General features: G+C 40.7%; 1 protein-coding gene across 1 annotated transcript in view; it reads left to right on the forward strand.

Annotated features, from left to right (window-relative positions):
• Window positions 1-684: 684 nt before the first annotated feature.
• LOC308429921 (A disintegrin and metallopeptidase domain 3-like) overlaps window positions 685-19,871 on the forward strand; it is a gene marked incomplete at both ends in the record, with an annotated part of 51,734 nt that continues 32,547 nt past the window's right edge. Inside the window, 10 exon segments of the mRNA XM_080928955.1 lie at window positions 685-742; window positions 1,119-1,201; window positions 3,437-3,492; window positions 7,879-7,957; window positions 12,682-12,758; window positions 13,164-13,341; window positions 16,074-16,139; window positions 18,082-18,153; window positions 18,381-18,547; window positions 19,614-19,695. Coding sequence (XP_080785081.1) covers window positions 685-742; window positions 1,119-1,201; window positions 3,437-3,492; window positions 7,879-7,957; window positions 12,682-12,758; window positions 13,164-13,341; window positions 16,074-16,139; window positions 18,082-18,153; window positions 18,381-18,547; window positions 19,614-19,695 — 918 coding nt within the window.

The raw sequence follows: 19,871 nt of genomic DNA on the forward strand, positions 1-19,871 counted from the left end.
TGTCTCAAGGTTCCAGTTAGGAAGTCATGCATTTTAGTGACCACAGAAGTAAAAGCCCTTAGAATTTGCTGTCAATTATTAGTTTTTTTTTTCATTATACAAAAAAACACCTGGCCTTATGAAATACAGAAATACTAAAATCAATATACTATACAACATGAACCAGAGCAAATTCTTCAGTAAACAAAAGAGATTTAATGTTTCTTGTTGTTACTCATTAGCTACTACAGATATTTCTTGACAAAAACATTAAGATGTTTAGGAAGCCATCAATGAAAAAGTTTCTGTTTTTTTTTTTTTTTTTTTTTACAAAATGGGAAAGGTATTCATTTTATTTTATACACGTAAATATTGCACATAAAGTCATACAGGGCAGAGCATGTGCAGAGAGAACTGCTACTAGGTTTGCTGGATACAGGGCTCATGGGCTAAGAGGGCTGATGGCTCTCTTTCAGAGTCCGCACTCATGCGAGGTAGCTCCAGGCATCCTCTGACTTCTTCAGGGAAAATGCTGAGTCCTCTGGGCTCTGGTCACAGAACTACTGTGGCACCCACACCGTGGAGCTTCCTGTCCTTGCACGGTTCTGGCTTTCCTGCTTCCCAAGAGCTCAGACGTAGGGGCCACGAGCTGCTGCCGTTGCGCCAGCCAACTGTCATCACTGTGGCAAAGCCAGCAGCCACACCATGCTGCCATTGTTCCTGGTCCTCTTATACCTAGGTCAACTGATCGCTGCAGGCAAGCGTAAGTGAAGTCACCGCTGGGCAGGGACCACCTGTTAACAGGCCAACTGCCATGCTGGCTTCACAGGCTTTACTCCTGGAAGTTCAGAACAGGCTAGTTAAGGTGTATTGGAGCTCCACCCAGTTCCAGGGTCTAGGGGTTCAGGAGCCCATCTCTCCCTGGTAGTGGGAGAACTCAGCCCAGAGACCACTGACCCTCCTTTGCTGACTTTCCATAATCAGAACATCTGCAAAGTGGGAGGAGATGGGTGGGGGTGGGGAGGGAGAAAGCCAGAAGCCCGTACGTCCCACGGGTTCTCTGCTTGGCTAGAGGAGCATGTAGCCGAGACAGGGTCCGTATGCTACCCTAGAGGTACTTACTCTGCCTCTCTCTGCAGACATAGAAACACCACTTCTGCAGATCACAGTGCCAGAGAAAATCGAGACCAACATCAAGGATGCCAAGGAGTCAGAAACACAAGTAATTAAGAAACCGGAAGTTTGGAAAATGATGGGTGTTTATTTGTACTCTACTTCCGGCCCACACCAACAACTTCCTACCTAGCCCTTTTGAAATTCTGTTTATTGCCTAATTTAGTGTGCTAAAGATTGTTGGTCCGAGGCAGGGCAAATGTCTCGGTTTTCTTGGACTTCCCAAAAGGTGTATGAACATTGCCCAACTGTTTTATTTAAGATTCAAATGCTTTAGTTTCTGGTCTCCACGCCGTCATGCACGGCTTACTTGACTCAGAGAGAACACGGCCACTAATTATATATATTCTTACACGCAAGACTATACTAAAATTTACCACGTGCCATGATCTGTAAACTGGTACCATAAAAGCCTCCAAGCTACGAATGCACAAGTTCCAAATCCTTCAGAAAGCAAAACAGTAAAGCGTAAAATTATAAAAACCATTCTAAAGAATACAAAGAAATGCGTACAGAGTAAGTTCTGAGATGCTGTTTTTAACCAACGGAATATTTGGCCACACAGATATCTTTATGACTCTATATGGCAGTACTGTTGTTCTGCTTCTAAAGCATTACCTCATTGTAAGACCCAAATTGAGTCTATCTATCTAGAGACTTTCATGAATGAGACGAGAGATCGGAAATCGATGCAAAAGCAAGAGGTTTATAAGTCCGGTGCACTGGGGGGTGGTCTACACCCAGAGGAGAGGCCACCCAGAACTTTCCGTTAGTACGTTTTTTATATATTTTGTAAAGGGCAGGATTTAGCGGTGGTGATTAGGCATGTAAGCATTGGTGGGGTCATTTGACTTTTAAGGTGACAGGCTGTCACTGACTTGAGTTGGGGTTCTCGGCCCACATTCCAGGAGCTAAGCTGTGCTGGAATAGGGGCGGGTATCTAGATAGGGTTGGGACGTTTCTTCCTAGGAGGAAGGGCTGCTCCGTGCCCTGGAGACATTCCAGGAGCAATGGCGAGATAAGATTGAAGCATTCCTTCTTGGGGGGAGGGGCTACTCCGTGCCTTGAGGTTGGTGAAAGGTTGTGGCTCAGAATGTTTTCAGTTTTTCCAAGTCAGATAATTGTTTTCCACAAAGTCAGCACACGGTCCCTAAAAAAAAAAAAAAAAAAAAAAAAAAAAACCTTAAATCTTTCTGCTTTTGCTATTCTCAGGTATTTTAATTCAATATATATATTATTGACAGTATATATATATATATATATATATATATATATATATATATATATATATATACATATACATATATATATAATATATACAGATATTTTAAGTCAATATATATTAACTTGGGTGTTAGCCTGCCTTAGTTTTAGAACTAGCCTGTAGGGATTTGACAGTGGATAATATTCAATCTACAAGGTTGGGGATTTTAAAGGATATTTTTATTTAGTCTTTGAAAAATTTCTTACATACATATCTTTATTATATCTAACTCCATTTCTTTCATAGTAGCCCCATTGCAGCCCCCACCTTAATGTTCTTTATGTTTTTAAATTGATTTTTTAAAGAAAAGTTTCTATAATTTTTATTCTAACCAGTCTGCACCATGCATGTGTCTTGTAAGTTTCATTACAATATATCTGTGAATTGTTTTATTTTCTTAGGCTATAGAAACTGGCATCATAAAATTTTTCCAGTTGTTTTATCTTTTGATGTATAGGAACAAAACATACACAGTAATAGTTAATTGTATATATCAATCGTGCAAATAATGACTGCTACTATTTGTAATATGGATTTGTTTACTATTTATGGTCCCAATGTTATTTGGTAGCAGAAGACATTTGTATTTGATTGATTTCCCCTTTAGGTTTAATGGTGACAGTAACAGGTTCCTAGGTAGCAGTGCAGGTGATGTCACTATTGGGTGAGAAAAACACAGCATATAAGGTTTGTGTGAGTGTGTGTGAGTGTGTGTGTGTGTGTGTGTGTGTGTGTGTGTGTGTTATTTTACTTATTAAATGAGGATGGATGGGATGTGGGATCAAGGGAATAAAAGCATGAATTACAAAGGTTACATATGTGTAAGAAACAAGAAATAGTTGAGACTGTTGCAGGGTCATTTCTGTTTGGGGACATGTAGGCTCTAATGTCTGGTCATATAAAAGGTGCATATATATCAATTGGAGCTTGTCACTTTTAAGGAGTTGACATATCTAATAATGGTGCTTTCTCTCTCTCTCTCTCTCTCTCTCCTCTCTCTCTCTCTCTCTCTTGCTGCAGGTCACTTATGTGGTCAAAATTGAGGGAAAAGCATACACTTTCGAACTTGAAAAACAGTAAGTCGGCAAGTGCTCACTCTCACCCACAGCCCTCCCTTAGCTCTCCCCTGGGCTGAGCACAAATCCTCGCTCCAATTTACTTAGCGTTCTCTGTCTTCTTTAAGATTATCGTGGAACTGGAACTGAAATCTTAAATCTTTCTTGTGAGATTTTGTATCTAACAAGCTACATTCACGATGTCTTAAGACATGTCTGGTAAATGAAGATTACCAAAGGCCTTAAATCAGGGACTCTCAAACCTTCCTAATGCTGCAATACTTTAAGGAGGAGCCCACACTTATGTGTTAGTTAGCAATCTGTTATTAACATTAAAAACTTGATATTTGCCAATTTTAAAAATGCATTAACTGATAGATTTGGAGTTTTCCCTGTATGGCTCCTCAGCCCTGCTGCTTCGGGGACTGTGGTTAGGCAGGACATCATGGCAGTAAGCTCTGGCACTTGCCGGCTCTCTGGGTAGTAGGAGAGAGGAAGATAAAGCCCCAGGGTTCTTTCTTCAGGGGCATACATTTAGGGCATCCCTGTCTTCCTTAGTCAGTTTTTGTCATCTTGGCACAAACCTAGATACACTTGGGAATAGGAAAATTAAAAGGAGGATTTTGTTTCCTCAGACTGCTGGCTGGTGTTTGAGGACTCAGCCCAGTGTGGAAGGTACAACTCCCACCAAGTAAGCCCTGGCTGCTTAAGAAGGCAGTGAGTCAGGGAGAGCCAGCCTGCAAGCAGCATTCTTCTCTAATCCTCCCCAAGTTGGTCACCTCCAGGTTCCTGCTTGGTTTCCTGCCCAGACTTTCATTAATGTCAGACAGCGATGTGGAAATATAAGCCAAAGAAACCCTTCCATCCTTACATGGAGTTTGGTCAGTGTGTTACCAAAGCCACAAAAACCAAACTAGGACAAGGCCCCATTTTCAAAAGGCTCTACCATATTTCAGTAGCCCCTATGGACTGAGGGTTGGTTATAAACACATGGTCTCTGGGGAACCCTGCAGATCCAAACTAGAGTAACCTAGTTAATGCTTGGGTCAGCACGAAAAGCTTTACAACAAGGCTTTGGTTTTGTTTCACCTGGGGACCTACAAATTAAGTCCCTTGGTTGTGACTATGACACTTACTTTGGCCAAATAGAAACTGAGTGATATAGTAGAGGTTTGAAAGACTCTTGTGGTAATTTTTATCCCAGTACCATACTGTTTTTATTGCTATAGATCTGTGGTAAGTCACTTAAAGTCCAGGATGCTTGTACCTCCAGCAGGGCTTTTTGTTGTTCTTGTTGGGTTTTTGTTTGTTGTTTTTGGTTTTTGTTTTTTAATTGTCCAGGATGGTTTTAGCTTTCTTGGGTATTTGGCATTTCTGTATAAAATTTAAGATTGTTTTTCAAGTTTTTCGTAAAAGCTTGTGCTGCAATATTAAGGGGGATCATATTGAGTCTATAAATTGCTTTTGGTAGGATGATAATTTTTAGAATATTAATCCCACCAATCCATGAGCATGGGAGGTCTTTCTATTTTCTGGTAGTGTTTTCAATTTTTTTCATCATGTCTTAAATTTTCATTTGTATAAGTCTTTTACTTCTTTGGTTAGATTTTTTTTTTTTGAGGCTATTGTTAATGGTATTGTTTCTCTAATTCTTGATGTTTTTCATTTGTTTATAGGAAGGCGACTTTTTTTTTGTTTTGGTTAGTTGGTTGGTGTCTTAGGGTTTTACTGCTGTAAACAGACACCATGACCATGGCAAGTCTTATAATGTCAACATTTAAATGGGGCTGTCTTACAGGTTCAGAGTTTCAGTCCATTATCAGCAGGCAGGCATGGTACAGGAGGAACCAAAAGCTGCTAACAGAATACTGACTTCCAGGCAGCTAAGATGGGGGTCTTAAGCTCACACCCACAGTGACATATCTACTCTAACACGGCTACACCTCCTAATAGTGCCACTTCCTGGGTTGAGCTTATATAAACCATCACAGCTGGATTTTGGGGGGTGTGTGTGTGTGTGTGTGTGTGTGTGTGTGTGTGTGTGTGTGTGTGTTTCTGTCTGTCTGTCTGCCTGTCTGTGTCTGTGTGTTGATTTTATATCCTGCTAAGCGATGACTCTGTTTACTAGTTGTAGCGGTTTTCTGGTGGAATCCTTTGCATCTTTTATGTGTGCTGTCATATCATCTGAAGATAAAGATGCTTTGACTTCTCTCACTCTAATTTGTAATCACTTTATCTCTTTCAGTAATTTTACTGTTCTAATTAGGAATGTAAGTATCATATTGAACATGAACAGAGAGAGTGGGCATCCTTGTTGTATCCTGGATTTTAGTGAGAATGTTTTGAATTTTTCCCCATTGACCAAGATGTTGGCAGTGGGCATATTATAAATTGTCCTTATTATGTACATATATGTCTCCTGCAACCCTAGATTTTCCTAGAACTTTTTATCATGAAGGGATATCAAATAATGAGATGATTTGAAGTCTATTTATATAATAAAGCTGCCTTGATTGTAGTGGGCAATATTTTTATGTATTCTTGAATTGGGCTTCCAAGTATTTTATTGAGAGGTTTTGCATCCAACTAATTGTATTCCTTCATTTTCTGTTTTATGTACTAATTTGAAGAGTATTGGCATCTGTTCTTTTTTGAAGGTCTGGAATAATTTTGCTCTGACTCCATCTGTCCCCCAATCTCAGGATTTTTGTTGTTAGTGGTGTTTTTAGATTTTTAATTACTGTTTCTATCTTATTGGATGTTATGGGAGTATAACTTGAATGGGATTTTGTAGGCATACCACACACACACACACACACACACACACACACACACACACACACTTACACATGTATATATTTCTTTTAGATTTCTAGTTTGGTATTGAAGCTCCAGGGGTATGGTTAGCAAGGCACTTATAATTTAGATTTTTAAAGCTCATTCTTAACAATTCTCTGAATTTTTTTGGTATCATAATAGTTCTCATTTTGTCTTTAATTTTATTATTTGGTTAAATGGCTAAAGGTTTGTCAATCTCCTTAATCTTTTCAAGGAACAAATTCTTCATTTCATAGATTCTTTGTATTTTTTTCATCTCTAGTTCATTTTGATTATCTTTTCCCATCTGGTTTGGGTGTATTGCTTGTTGTTAATTTCCAAGGCCTGGAGGTACATCATTAAGTTTTTCAATGTAAGCACTTAGTGCTACATTCTCAACATCTTAGAGCTGCCTAAAGTGTGCTCCGTGGATTTTAGAATGTTGTGTTTTCATTTTAATTTACTGTTAGAAATTTTATGCTTCCTTCTTGATTTCTTCCTTGATTCAATTATTCATCATTCCATTGTATAGTGTGTGTACTCTTTCTAGTTTCTGTCGTTGCTTTTGGAGAAAGTTCTATGGGCTGCTGAGAGGAAGAATTTTTTAGTGTTTGGGTGAAATACTGTCATGTTTATTCAGTGAGGATCCTAACCCAGCATGCACCCATATACACCTGATGTTTGACAAAGAGGCCAAAAAGTACACTTTGGAGAAAAGACAGCATCTCCGACAAATGTTGCTGGTCACATTGGACAGCTACATGTAGAAGAGTGAAACTAAATCCTTATATCTCACCCTGCAGAAAACTCAACTCCAAATGGCTTTAAGATTTCAGCATGAGATTGATACCCTGCTTCTCAGAGAGGAAAACATAAGGAGTATGTCTGAACTCATTGGCATGGGAAAGAATTTTGTGTACAGGACCCCAGTAGTGTAAGCATTAAAACTAACAGCTAATCAATGGCTCTTCATGAGCTACAAGGAACACTGTCATTGTGTGAAGAGAAGCCCTGCAGAATGGGAAATAAATATTTAATAGCCACAAGTCTGACTGAAGATTAGTAACGAGATTGTATAAAGAACTAAGCAAATAAGCAAACAAAAAGCCAGACACCAAGGCAAGGACAGGGTATGAAACTAAGCAGTGTTCTAAGCAGATGAAATAGAAGTGGGTGTGCAGAGTTTTGAGGTGGCTTGAGATTTTATGGGAACCATTTGATGCTGCTATATAATGAACCCCTTCTATTCACTGGCAAATACAAAGGTTATCATGCCGTGAGGTGTGTTTGTGGCTAATATAAACTAAAAGTGAAATGACACAATGTAATTGTGACCATCAATTTGCCATAGGCCTACACTGCTCCCTTGTTTTCAGTTTTAATTATTATCTTTTAAGATTTTTATGTATCTAATATGCCATTAGAACACAATCTAATAATGAAAAGACAAGTCCATGTAATTCTAAGATATTTGGGTTTGTGAAATGTACATTTTAGTTAATCTGGAAGTTTTGATTTTAATAAACTATTGTTATATAATGTTATTCATGATATTATTACAATGAAATATCATTATTTTGATTAAAATAGGTCATTTTTACATCCACTTTTTGTGACATATTTGCGTAACAAGTTGGGAATATTGCAACCACAGTTTTCTTTAGCAAAGGTAAGTTTAAGTTTCTACTGTGTTTTGTGTGTGTGTGTGTGTGTGTGTGTGTGTGTGTGTGTAGTAGTAGTAGTAGTAGTAGTAGTAGTAGTAGTAGTAGTAGTAGTAATAGTAGTAGTAGTAGTAGTAGTAGTAGTAGTAGTAGTAGTAGTAGTTTTCTCTCTTATATATTCATGGCTTTTGATTGAGAAATTGTTATGCATATATTTATATATAGATTATATATGTTTCTATATAAGTATGAATTCATGTACTATTTTACCGTTAAAAGCTGTTTTTTGCCTTTTAAATTTATTTTGAACTGAAACATTATTATGCCACTTGAGCCCTTCCCTTCCTCTCCACCATGCTCCACAATTTTTCAGACAAGGTATCATGGGTATCATGAAGGAGCCTAGGCCGGTGACAAAATCACCGTCAGAATCACTGGTTTGTGGTATCGCGAGCAACTTAGATTCATTACTTCAAGTCTGAGATGAAAAAGAAAAGGCAGGCAGAAGGGTAAGGCATGCTGAAGGGATGGGATGATGTCTCATAAGTTCCAAACAGAGGAGACAGTATGAAAGACAGCGGGAAAATGGGGAGAGAACTCAGGCTGCACACAGAGCATCTCAGGCACTCGAGGGGATTTTACAATGAACTTGGATTAACATTTATTAATTGTGAAAACCAACAGGGTCTGGTGTGGCATTTCAACACTTGCGTATCATGTGCAATGGACAAATGGAGCTTCCCCTCAGCTGTTCTCTCTCACCCTCCCCAGCTCCTTGTCACCTCTGCTCCAGAGCCACACATGCCTTCCTGACTTCCACACATGACAGAGATATGTGCTACTTATTATTATTACTGGAATTTATTATTATTATTGTTATTATTATCATTATTACTATTATTATTAATGAAAGTTAATTACTTTCACTTCCACTTTGTGTACTAGACAGGTGAGATTTTTAATTTTATTCCCTACCGTGCGTGTGGTCACAACTTGCTTTTTTTCCATCAGCTGAAAAGGGACCCCTACTGATAGTTTAGCTTTTGTGAGCAGTGTTTCCCCAGCCAAGGGCCTGCAGGTGTCTTTAGAATGTTGCTTCTTTTCCTTCTGCACGTGTAACTCAGAGTCGGGGGAGCTGGGCCTTATGGTAGATCTGGTTTAGAGTTGTTTGTTTCTTTGTTAGTTCTTTTTTAAAATTAAAAATAGAGATTTTGCCCCCCCCATACAATATATTCTGATTATGGTTTCCCTCCCCCAACTTCTCCTAGATCCTCAGCTCCTCCTCCCTCCCTCACTCCAAATCTTCACCCTTCCTGTTTCCTCTCATTAGAAAACAGGCATATAGGGAGAAAAAAAGTAAGTAAAACAAGATAAAGTAGAAACAATAAAATGTCTCTTTCTTTGTTCCATTACAGAGTGCATGGACTGGTTGGTATTTAGATTTTGAATTTATCTCACATACCAAGAAAAATTAATTTAATTCTAGCATTGAACTCTTAAAAAAAAAAACTGGCAATTTTAAAAACAAACTTTTTTGTTTGTTTTGAGATACAGGCTCCTTCGTGCACCGCATTGGTAACGATTACAAAGAATCTACTGTGAGCCCATCGCAGCCATTGCTCTATGGATTTCTTTTCTCGCTTTTGCATTAACTTGGTCCAGTTTTGGCATCAGGGCAACACTGGCCTCTGCGAGAGCATGGCGAGAATTAGTTTCTCCTCCGTGGATGTGTAAGACCCGCTTTAGCAGCTGACGTGTTTGATGCGTCTCTCTGCTGAGGGCCTGCGCCGTGGACATCCGTGGTGCAGCGTGGGCGCTTCCTAGGCGCCAGCTCAGTCTAACGATCCCAGTCATTGTGTTCTCTCTGTGGTCTCAGGCTCTGGTGCACGAAGTGGATTTGTTGGTGCCTCCGTGTTCTCCCCATAGCAGCAGGCAGTGACAGTGTATTAAATCGCTCACAAGAAGGGTCTCTGTGTTCTTCTTTTTTAAATTCGTCCTTCTTACCCACAGGCTTATTTTTTAATTTGTTGGATTTATCAAAGAATCAGATCTCCAGTTTCTCTGTGTTTTCTAGCTTTCAGTTTCCCTTTAATTCGTGCCTTTCCTTTTCCTTCCGCACACCTGACTAGGACTTCCTTGCCATTTTTGTTTTCTGTCCACTCCCTCTTTTCTGTCAGAAGCCTCTGTGCCCAATTCGTGCCTCTCCACTTTTTCTGTACCCACAGCAGCGTGATCCGCATCCTTTCAATCCAGAGGTTCACACGATCAATGCAGTATTTAAAATCCCTCTTGCGTCATCTGCTTTGACTCAGGGAGTTTCCAAAAGCATGCTGTTTAATTTCTAAGTAGTCAGCAACTTTTGTCTGTTACATGTTCCTGGTTTCTGTTCTGATTTTTTTTTTTTTTTTAACTGTAGCCAAAGCACACTGCCAGTTAAACTCATGATTATTTGCTTTATGGCCTAATAAATGCATCTAGGTGAACTGTTTGGATGACTTGGAAGTTTGGGTACTTCTGCTGTGTGCTTAGGGGTGGCTTCTGTATAGTTAGGGTTAGGGCTGCTTCCTGCCCTGTGCCTGGGCTAGGTTTCCGTCTTTTTCTCACTCACTGAGACAGTGTTTGGGGTCTGGTTTATTTTTTATTTTTAGATACTCTGTATTTACATTTGAGATGTTATTTCCCCCTCCCCCTCAATCTGCCTTCACAAAGGTACACTCTCCAAATCACCCTCTCCACCCCATTGCCTTGGCATTCCCCTACATTGGGAAAACATGCCCTCCCTGAACCAAAAACCTCTTCTCACATTGATGCCAGACACTGACATCTTCAGCTACATATGCAACTGGATCAATAGGTCTCTCAATGTGTGCACAAAGGTTGGTGTTTTAGTCCATGGGAGTTTTGGAGGGTTTGGTTGGTTGATAATGTTGTTCTTCCCATGAGGTTGCAACCCATTTCATCTCGTTAGCACCCTCATTGGGGTCCCCGAGTTCAGTCTGATGGTTAGCTGTAAGCATGCTCAACTGTATCTATATGACTCTAACATAGTCCCTGAGGAGGCATCTCTATCTGGTTCCTGCCAGTAAGTACTTCTTGGCATCAGCTATAGTGCTTGGATTTGGTGGCTGCATATGTGGTGGATCCCCAGGTAAGGTGGCTTCTGAGCGATCTTTTCTTCAATCCCTGTTCCTCTTTTTGACCTTTGGCAATGTTCTTGAAGCTGGGACATTCATTTGATGCGTGTGTCCTCTGGTGGTTTGATTCAGTTATCTTTTTCAACAACTTTGACAGTAATAGATTCGTTAGCTGGCTCATGTCACACTCATAAAATTATTTTGCTTTTAGTATTTTCTCTTCTTACTGCCAAGCTGCTCTATACACTTGTATTATTTTGGCTATGGTGAATAAGGCTGTAATAGACATGGCAGTGTGTGTGTGTGTGTGTGTGTGTGTGTGTGCGCGCGCGTGCGATACCCTTTACAGCTGGCTTTCCTCTCATTAATTGCCAACCTTATGCTTTGTGGTTGGTTACACTTCTGTCTGAGTGACTCTTGCTTTGTAGGTATTTGGTGACATGTTACAGGAGGCCAGCAGATCCCTGTAGTTAATAGTGGATGGAGACCTGGAGTACCATGTACTTCTTTAGGACGTGCATTGGCACCACTTGTAGACGCAGGTTTGCTGCGCCTGCTGCTTAGCTTGCAGCCCAGTGCAGATCTTTCTGTCTGGGGAAAGCCCTGTAGTGTAAGTGGATTGGGTCTTGTGCTGAAGGCGCGCACTGTGCCTATCTAGGCTCAAATGTTGCCCTTGTGGAGAGATCCAGCCTTCTGTTCTAATTGATGATGACGAGGTTTGGGATGGGGTTCATGTCGTGTTAGACTAAAGGGAGATCCGTTCCTAGATGCTTTTAACACAGAGACACATTTGAAGTCCGCAATGAGGTGGCAGGAAAGCCACCCACAGTGTAGGAACAAAAAGGAATCTGGAAATCACCACAGTTTAGACCCACGAAGAGGAGGAGGGACTCACTAAAGAGGTGCTTGTGGCCAAGTTTGGGAGTCGCTTACATTGGTAAAGTCAATAAGGAAGAGTGTTTGCACTCGTGATGATTAATTGCATTTCTAGTGAGACACTAAGAAAAGGCAAGGTGCACGTATGTCAGCTAAATACTTAGAAACTAGCAAGATGGATCATTGAGTAAAGGAACCTCCTCTAAACCCTATCTGAAGCTTCATCCCCAGGTCCCATGTCGTAGGAGGAGGGAATGACTCTCAAAACATTCTCTGACCTCTGAATGCCCACTGTGACGTGTCCATGCTGACATGTAAAATCAATGAAGAACTATTCAAAATACCGTCTTGCCTGACGCCCCCAAAATGGAATGAAATGTTTATGGTTGAATTCATCCAAATGTTATAAAGTATAAGTTTAGTGGGTATATTCTACGCAGTTAGAAACCTGGCTAGAGAGGGAAAAGATTCAGATATATCGTATAAATAGTTGTCAAAAGTCAAAGTAATAGCCAGAATATTTCAGAGAGAGGGGAAAATGGCAATGATCGTGAAGCCCATGCAGATGCTCAGAAAGCATATTTGGGAGGATGGAACGCTGTTGCGCATCGAGCACATGATGGGATGGCTAAGTGTGGATGTCTGCTAGATAGTGAGGAAGTGCGTATGACCCCGAGGGCCGCGCGTGGGAACGAGCTATAACCTCTTCTGCTTCTTCTCAGACGCACTGCTTTTATCAAGGGCACGCCATGGAGATCCCAGTATCAACTGTGACACTCAGTACTTGCACAGGTCTCAGGTACCCTTCTGGAAGTGTATGCCAACCCTCGGCTTCTACCGTCTCACCATCTTCTGTGAGAATAGAATGGGCACCCACCTCCAAACAAACACACACACACACACAAACAAACACACCAGCCAGACCTGTAGACTGTGGTGGTGCAGTTTGAATACCTCCCTTACTCCAGCCTCTTCCTCTTGTCCTTTCATGTCTTCCTCTGGGTATTTTGTTATTATAAAACGTAAGCAGGGAGCCACCACAGAAGAAAGAGACTCTGCATTTCCCATTAGCCCCCAACTGTTCCCACATGCCACAGTGGAGGGAAGACAGATATGAAGTTGGGTTTAGAACTTAACCCAAGTCCTCAGTGAGAAATGTATGGTAATTGCATTTTTTACCCCCTCTCCCCCGCCCCATACTTAGGGGCTTGTTGCAGTTAGAGAACATCACGTATGGAATTGAGCCCTTAGAGTCTTCAGCGACATTTGAACACATACTTTATGAAATAAAGAATAATGAAATCGATTATTCTCCCTTAAAAGAAAACTACACAAATTCCCAGCAAGAAAGTCAGTCCTACCGAATTCTTGTAAAACCGGAGGTGAGTCTGACCTTCTCCTGTATGCTTTATATTCGAGTTTTGGGATTTGGGTACACTGGGGAAATAGTGCTTAACTCATTGGTAAGATTTTTTTTTTTTTTAAAGATATCATTGATTTCCTCAGATAGTCTTTAGAAAATAGTAAGAAAACATACACTTAAAAAAAAAGATCAAACTTGTTCCGGCAGTTTGTGTAGTTATATGAGGCGTCTGTACAGATACACACTGTAGCTGTTTGCACGAATTCACATAGCATTAACATAATTGGTCCTGGACTTACTTATTGATACTTTGTATTTTCTTTGTCAATGCATTTTCTTGGTTAAAAAAAAAAAAAACAAAAAACCAATAACAAAAATAAAAAAAACTACTTTGGTACAAACTTTGACAGTAAAACAAGTTCTGACAACAACCAGAAAGCATCTAGAATGCCCAGGACGTTGCTCTGCTTTCATGGGCCTCACTATGAACGTACACTCACACATGGCCTGGTTTTTTAAAAATAAAAGTTATTTAATCATGGCCGTTGCTTTAAATTGTTTTGTCTTTTTTATTAATTTGATTGCATATTATCTCTTTTATTTTATACTTCTTGCTTCCCAAATGAAATAATACTGGCAAATAAATCTACTAAAATATGGAATAAATGAGTATAGAAGGAAAGACAAAAATAAGAATGCACAAAATATTGTTTTTTCCAGCTAGGAACTGCTGTGGGGCGCGCTGCTCCTTTTGATCTGACTCTGTCTCTGACATCAATATGTAAATAATATTGGCCTAAGTTTAAAAGTAGATACTTTATGCAACTGTGCCATCTTTACATTTAAGTTTTCCCTTTAGTCAACCTTTCTTAGAAGTAATTGCAGCCTATGGCAGGCAGGCACACTCCCCAAGAGGTGATTGGAAAGTGTCCTAATGTCTGCCTGTACAATATTTGCTCAGCTTTATGTTTGAGTATTAGGGGCTAAATAACTTAATTTCTAGGTACACTTTCTCATTGTTCATATAAAGTGGAAGCCGGCACAAAATGGTGAATGAGGCTTGAGTCTAATTCATGACAAACTTCCTGTCAGTATTCCCTTATTTTTATTCAATGTGTTAAAAAGTGTGCGTGAGAGTAGAGGTTGACAACCTGAGCCAAAAAGTTCATAAAACTGACAAAGTCAGTCACAACCTGAGCAAGTTCACAAAAACTAACAACTTCTTCATTGTTCTGGAAATGGACCCAAATTTTCAAATTTAAGCTTTCTCTAAGAAATTCTTCATCGTTGTTAATTTCTTTTGTCTTTTTTGTTCCCCATTCCGTTTATTTGTGTTCTCTTTGACTTTATTTGGACGTTTGTGCCCATTCTTTTAAATCTCAGTCATCGTTCTGAAAAATCATCCTTGGAATTCTTTGGAATTTCTTTGTTCTGCTATCAGTAATTGTGGGTGATGGGGAACTGTTAACTCTGGGTGTGTGTGTGTGTTTGTGTGTGTCTTGTTTTCTTGTTCACATTTATTGTTTCTGTGCAGTGGCTTGTGCATCTGGACGAAACTCAGGGGCTGGAGGTTCTGAGTTCTCTTCTTTCTGTAGCATTTCCTGTGTTCACACAAGGCAAGAGTGAGGTGGCGCGGTTTCTTAGCACTGGGCTGATGAGGGAACAAAGCATTGGGAAATTTACAATTGGAGGCAGGAAGAACAAAGAGGCAGAAGGAAAGATGAGAATGAAATGTTACGAACTGGGTGTTTTCTCCTAGAATTTAGCTGCCCCCGCCCATCTCAGACGACAGCTGCTTTTCCAGCGGTTGCTTGTTTGTTTCTGGGTGCGCTAGTCATAAGTAGCAATACCCGCCCGTCCGTCCTTTCACACCCAAGCAGCGACTCACGGGTCATGTCAACGCAGGCGGCAGGGCTGCAGAAGGTCACACGTGTTTCATGTCAGTGCAGGCAGGCTGCCAGGACTCCAGGGCTGGAGGTCACACTGGGCGCCTTTGATTGTTGCACAAAATCACATTGCTTCACTTGAAGTAAATTGGGTTGGACTCCATCACATGAGAAGACCTTGCCAGATCCTCTGGAGGCTGAAAAGAATAAAACTTACCGTCCCATATTGTTAATAGTCTGGCTCCAGCTGGGACCTCAATGTGTCCTGTTCTTATGGGTCTCCAGATGAGAACCTTGGGCTGGAACAGCTTCCGGTTTCTGACTTACTCTCTAGACATTGGACTAACTGACCTCTATGGTCATAGAAACCAGCCACATACATACATACATGCATACGTATATACCATACATATGTACATGCATATATTTGCACATTTCATTTATTAAATATTAAATGTTTGTTTAAATAAATAAGCTATGTTGCAAAAAAAAAAAGTTCAAGAAGCCACAAGTCAAATCAGTAATAAGATACATTGTGCCTAATATATCTTGTTTTATGAATAAATGACGAAGAACTCCACAGACATCCTCAATGAAAGGCGCTCAGCAAAGGTAGAAAAACCCATCAGAATGAGACACCTTTGAAGCAGCCGAGCTTTTCTTCGTTTTCCTTATGAGACAACAGTTTGTACCCACTCATACTGTCCTTAAAGCATTTTTCTTTAAAGAATCCCAAGACTGGAGATTGTGTCCATTGTCCCTGTTACTAAAATAAGTACAGCAAACCGCCCAGAATCAGTATGCTAGCAAATGTGTACCTGACTGAAGGTTTTTTTATCTGATTGAAGTTCTTATTGTTCCGCAGAAAGGTTCAAACTGGACACTGACGAAGAGAATCCTGGGGGTAAAGATCATCATGGATAAAGAAATGGTAGGATGTCTTTGCGTTGTAGAGAAACTTGGGGCCGGATGTGAATAAGAAACCTTAACTTTTTTTGTTGTTGTTATTTTCCCCCCATGGGCATGGTTGTTTTGCCTGCAGTGTAAGTCTGAGCACTATGTGCATGCAGTTCTCTCAGCGTCCAGAAGAGGAAGTCGGATCCTCAGGAATCATAGTTTCTGAGGCTGCTGTGTGTGGTTCTGGGGATTGAACTGAGGTCCTCTAGAAGAGCAGTAAGGGCTCTTAACTGAGAGTCATCTCTCCTGTCCACTTTTCTCTATTTACTATCAACGTTTTTTCTCTGTTCAAGTGTCAGTAATGATGACATGTTCCAGTAATCCCAGCACTTGGGAGGAAGAGGCAGAAAAGACTGAGTTCCCTACCAGCCGGCGCTATCATAAGGGGACCTTGTTCAAAAGTCACCTTTGTTCTCTGCTAAAAAGTGTGCGGAAGTGCTGCAGGGCATAACAACATATCATCAGTTGACCTTACACTGGCAATAAGGGTTGTAGCAATGGCATAAGACTTTGTAAAGGTTCTACTGCACAATAGCCTGACTGTATCAGACATACTATCAGGTTTCTTATTGATCCTAGATCTCATTTCCATTAGGAATTACTTCATTAAACACTGAATTGGATAACCTGTTTAACTCTTTACCTCCTGGGCTTATTTTATGTGTCATAATTGCTTGGCTTCTTGAGGGGAAGCTCCATGTTTTGCAGATGAAATGTTGTTGCACTTCCTGTCCAAACAGTGTCTGCGTACTGTCTGTCTCCCCCACGGGGCCAGTGTGTTCCTCTGCGTGACTGTTTCTCAGCCCGCATTCTCTGGTTCTTAGTGTCCAGCCCAAAGGTTTCCTCACTGGGTCACATCAGTCTCACGGTGTAAGGGAGAGGTTTATGATTGACAGTTCTCGGGTTCCCAGGCTTCTCACGCTGCACTCCGGCCAGCCGTGGGCCTTGATCTTTGTTCCCACCCACTGAGATCGCACTGTATTCTGTATTTCATGTTTCCCATGGAGTAACCGTGTTCAAAGCACTCCATTGCACACCACTAATAGGTTTGCTGCTCATATTTTCCCGGAGCTTGTGAAGTGTCCACAGCTTTTACACATCTAAAACTATCCTAGCCTTTCAATTTTGAGCATTTTCACCTCCTATGCATTAAGAAACAAAAAACAAAACGTAAACAAACTTTCAGAAAGTTGTCCCAGGAGGACTAGCGCAGTGCACCCTTGCTCCCTTTCCCGTTTCACAGCCCTGTGATATTGTCATGTGGGCTGTCCCTATTTGAAATTGAAAGCGCATTTTTAATCACAGGCACCACAGGGATCACCTTCAAAACTATGAACAGCAAAGTAGCGTTTCCATCTCCAAACAGCCTGGTCTCAGCACCGGATCCACACAGTGTCGTCTCACAGAAGCTGCATTTTATATTTAAAGAACTATGGTTAAAATTTGCTCGGGTTATGTGTTGATGTCTGGCCTCAGTTACTCTAAGTTTCTAGGTATTCATGTTTCATTGGTTTCCTTTTGGTATTTGAAGCTATGCACATTTTGCTGTTAATTTGCTTGCTACTAAAATAATCATGAAAATTATAAATATAATTAATGTTCAAAAATAAATTTTTACGATCATGATTTATAACCACCATAGAGAATATTTATTTCTATGCCTATAAAAAGGAAGTTAATCACAGCTATTGCCTTTTTAAAACTCTTGTTAAGGCTCAAGGGTTATGTGTAAAGCATAGTAAAGGCAGTAATTAGGAAAAGGTTAGAGGCCTCGAAGAATTGACTGTCAATCAATTTTAACACATTTGCCTCTTTAATTGTGTGCTGGATTATTTTAACATTTACACCTAAAACTATTTAAAAGATGGTTGATTAATCACTTATACTAGTGACGGAGAAATCAATTTGTCTTTCAGTTTGACCATATGGGCTCTGAGGCAGGAGTTGCGACTCAGAAAGTTGTTCATGTCTTTGGTCTCATTAACACCGTGAGTACTTCCGTTTTTGTTGAAGTTCGTTTTCATTGAGGCTGTTGTTAACTCATTGCCACGGTTTGTGTGCATAGCTGTGTATTTTTGGTATGACGCATGTTCCTTCCAGCCCTTTCCTCTGTGGATTGGATTATCTCCTGAAAGTGATATGTTGAATGCATTCCCAGCATTTCTGGGCATGACAGGGTGACTGGCACCCCAAACTGAGCAAATTCTCTCTTCAGATGTTTTCCCAGCTGAAGATGACGGTGAGGTTAAACTCTCTGGAGATCTGGTCAGAAGGAAATAAGATAGAGACAAATGGGGATGCCGATGAAGTCCTGCAACGCTTTCTGCTGTGGAAACGCAAGGAAATATCTCAAAGAACCAAGGACATAACCTACTTACTCCTGTGAGTACTTTTCACACTGATGGGGACTTACAGAACCACTAGTGTCAACTGTCAAAGTCAGATATTTGTAATTCTGTACGGGACTCTGAGAAAGACTAAGATGACAAATCACCAACACAGACAAGATGCAAAGATCTGATCACATAGCCTAACCCAGCCATTCCTTGTCCTGTCCCATGTCCCGTCCGATGCCGCCCCCACCTGCCTCCCACCCCGGGGCCCCATCACCCTGTTCTACTTCAGCATCTCGATGGGAGTGTGAAAAGCAGCAGAATGAAGGCGTGGCTCTGTGTTTATAAGGACCTCACAGGGAAATGATCATGCCACGATGTTAATGCCATGAATACAACAATTGCCTGAGTTGTTGGTTAAAACATCAATCATTGGAATGGACCAACTACTTCCCCAGCTATAGCTACTCAGTGCTTCTCTAGAGACCTAAGATGGAGGTTTTAGCTACCAGGTCGGCATGTTTCAAGAGTCTTTATGTAGATTTTAGTATCACTCAGTTATTTTACAGGAAAATATGAGAAGCTCACTACTGAAGATCTTAAGAGCTATAAACAGAACCTCATGTTTTCTGTTGCCTCCTGTTAGGAGTAAGGCCAGGGTTGAGTATTTAAAGGCAATTACTGGGTTAACTTCTGCAGACCTCTTTTTCTCTTGCTGCACCTCTCTTCCCCAGTCCCTATCCTCTGGCCCAACACTTTAAGATTTGTTCAGTCCTTGAAAACTTGATGATAATCCTGGCTTTTAGGTTTTACATTATTCCCCCAGGGATGGGGGTCCTGACAGATGGGTTATGCAAATACAAGGCTTTGCTAGGTTTTGGATTGTGTATCATAGATTCTTAAAGCACCATTTTAACTTAAGTTTTGATGGAGGATGGAGCCCACACTGCTTGCGTTTTTTTACTACTTGCTGAGTGGTTGGTAGCAGAAAACACGCTGTATGATGCACGTTGTGTTTAAGGATACGACAGTTTCAGAAATGTATTGTTTTCTAGCAACATTCTGCAACAGTGCATTTAATTTACTTTTAATTAAACAATAAACTTTTAATTTAGGTATAAGGACCATCCTGACTATGTGGGAGCGACGTATCATGGGATGGCCTGCAACCCAAAGTTTACGGCAGGAATCGCTCTGGTATGCCTTCAGTCACCCTTGTCCCCTCAACAGGAATGGCCAGGGTCACCTCCATAATGAAAAGGTGCAGGAAGCATCGCTGTACACTTTTGGCAGATTTTTACAACAGTGGTTTTGAATTTCTTATAACTTAGAGTTGGTTTGTGCCAGGTGGTGGCGGCACACACCTTTAGTCC

Source organism: Micromys minutus, assembly GCF_963924665.1.
Source record: "Micromys minutus genome assembly, chromosome: 14".
NCBI lineage: Eukaryota > Metazoa > Chordata > Mammalia > Rodentia > Muridae > Micromys > Micromys minutus.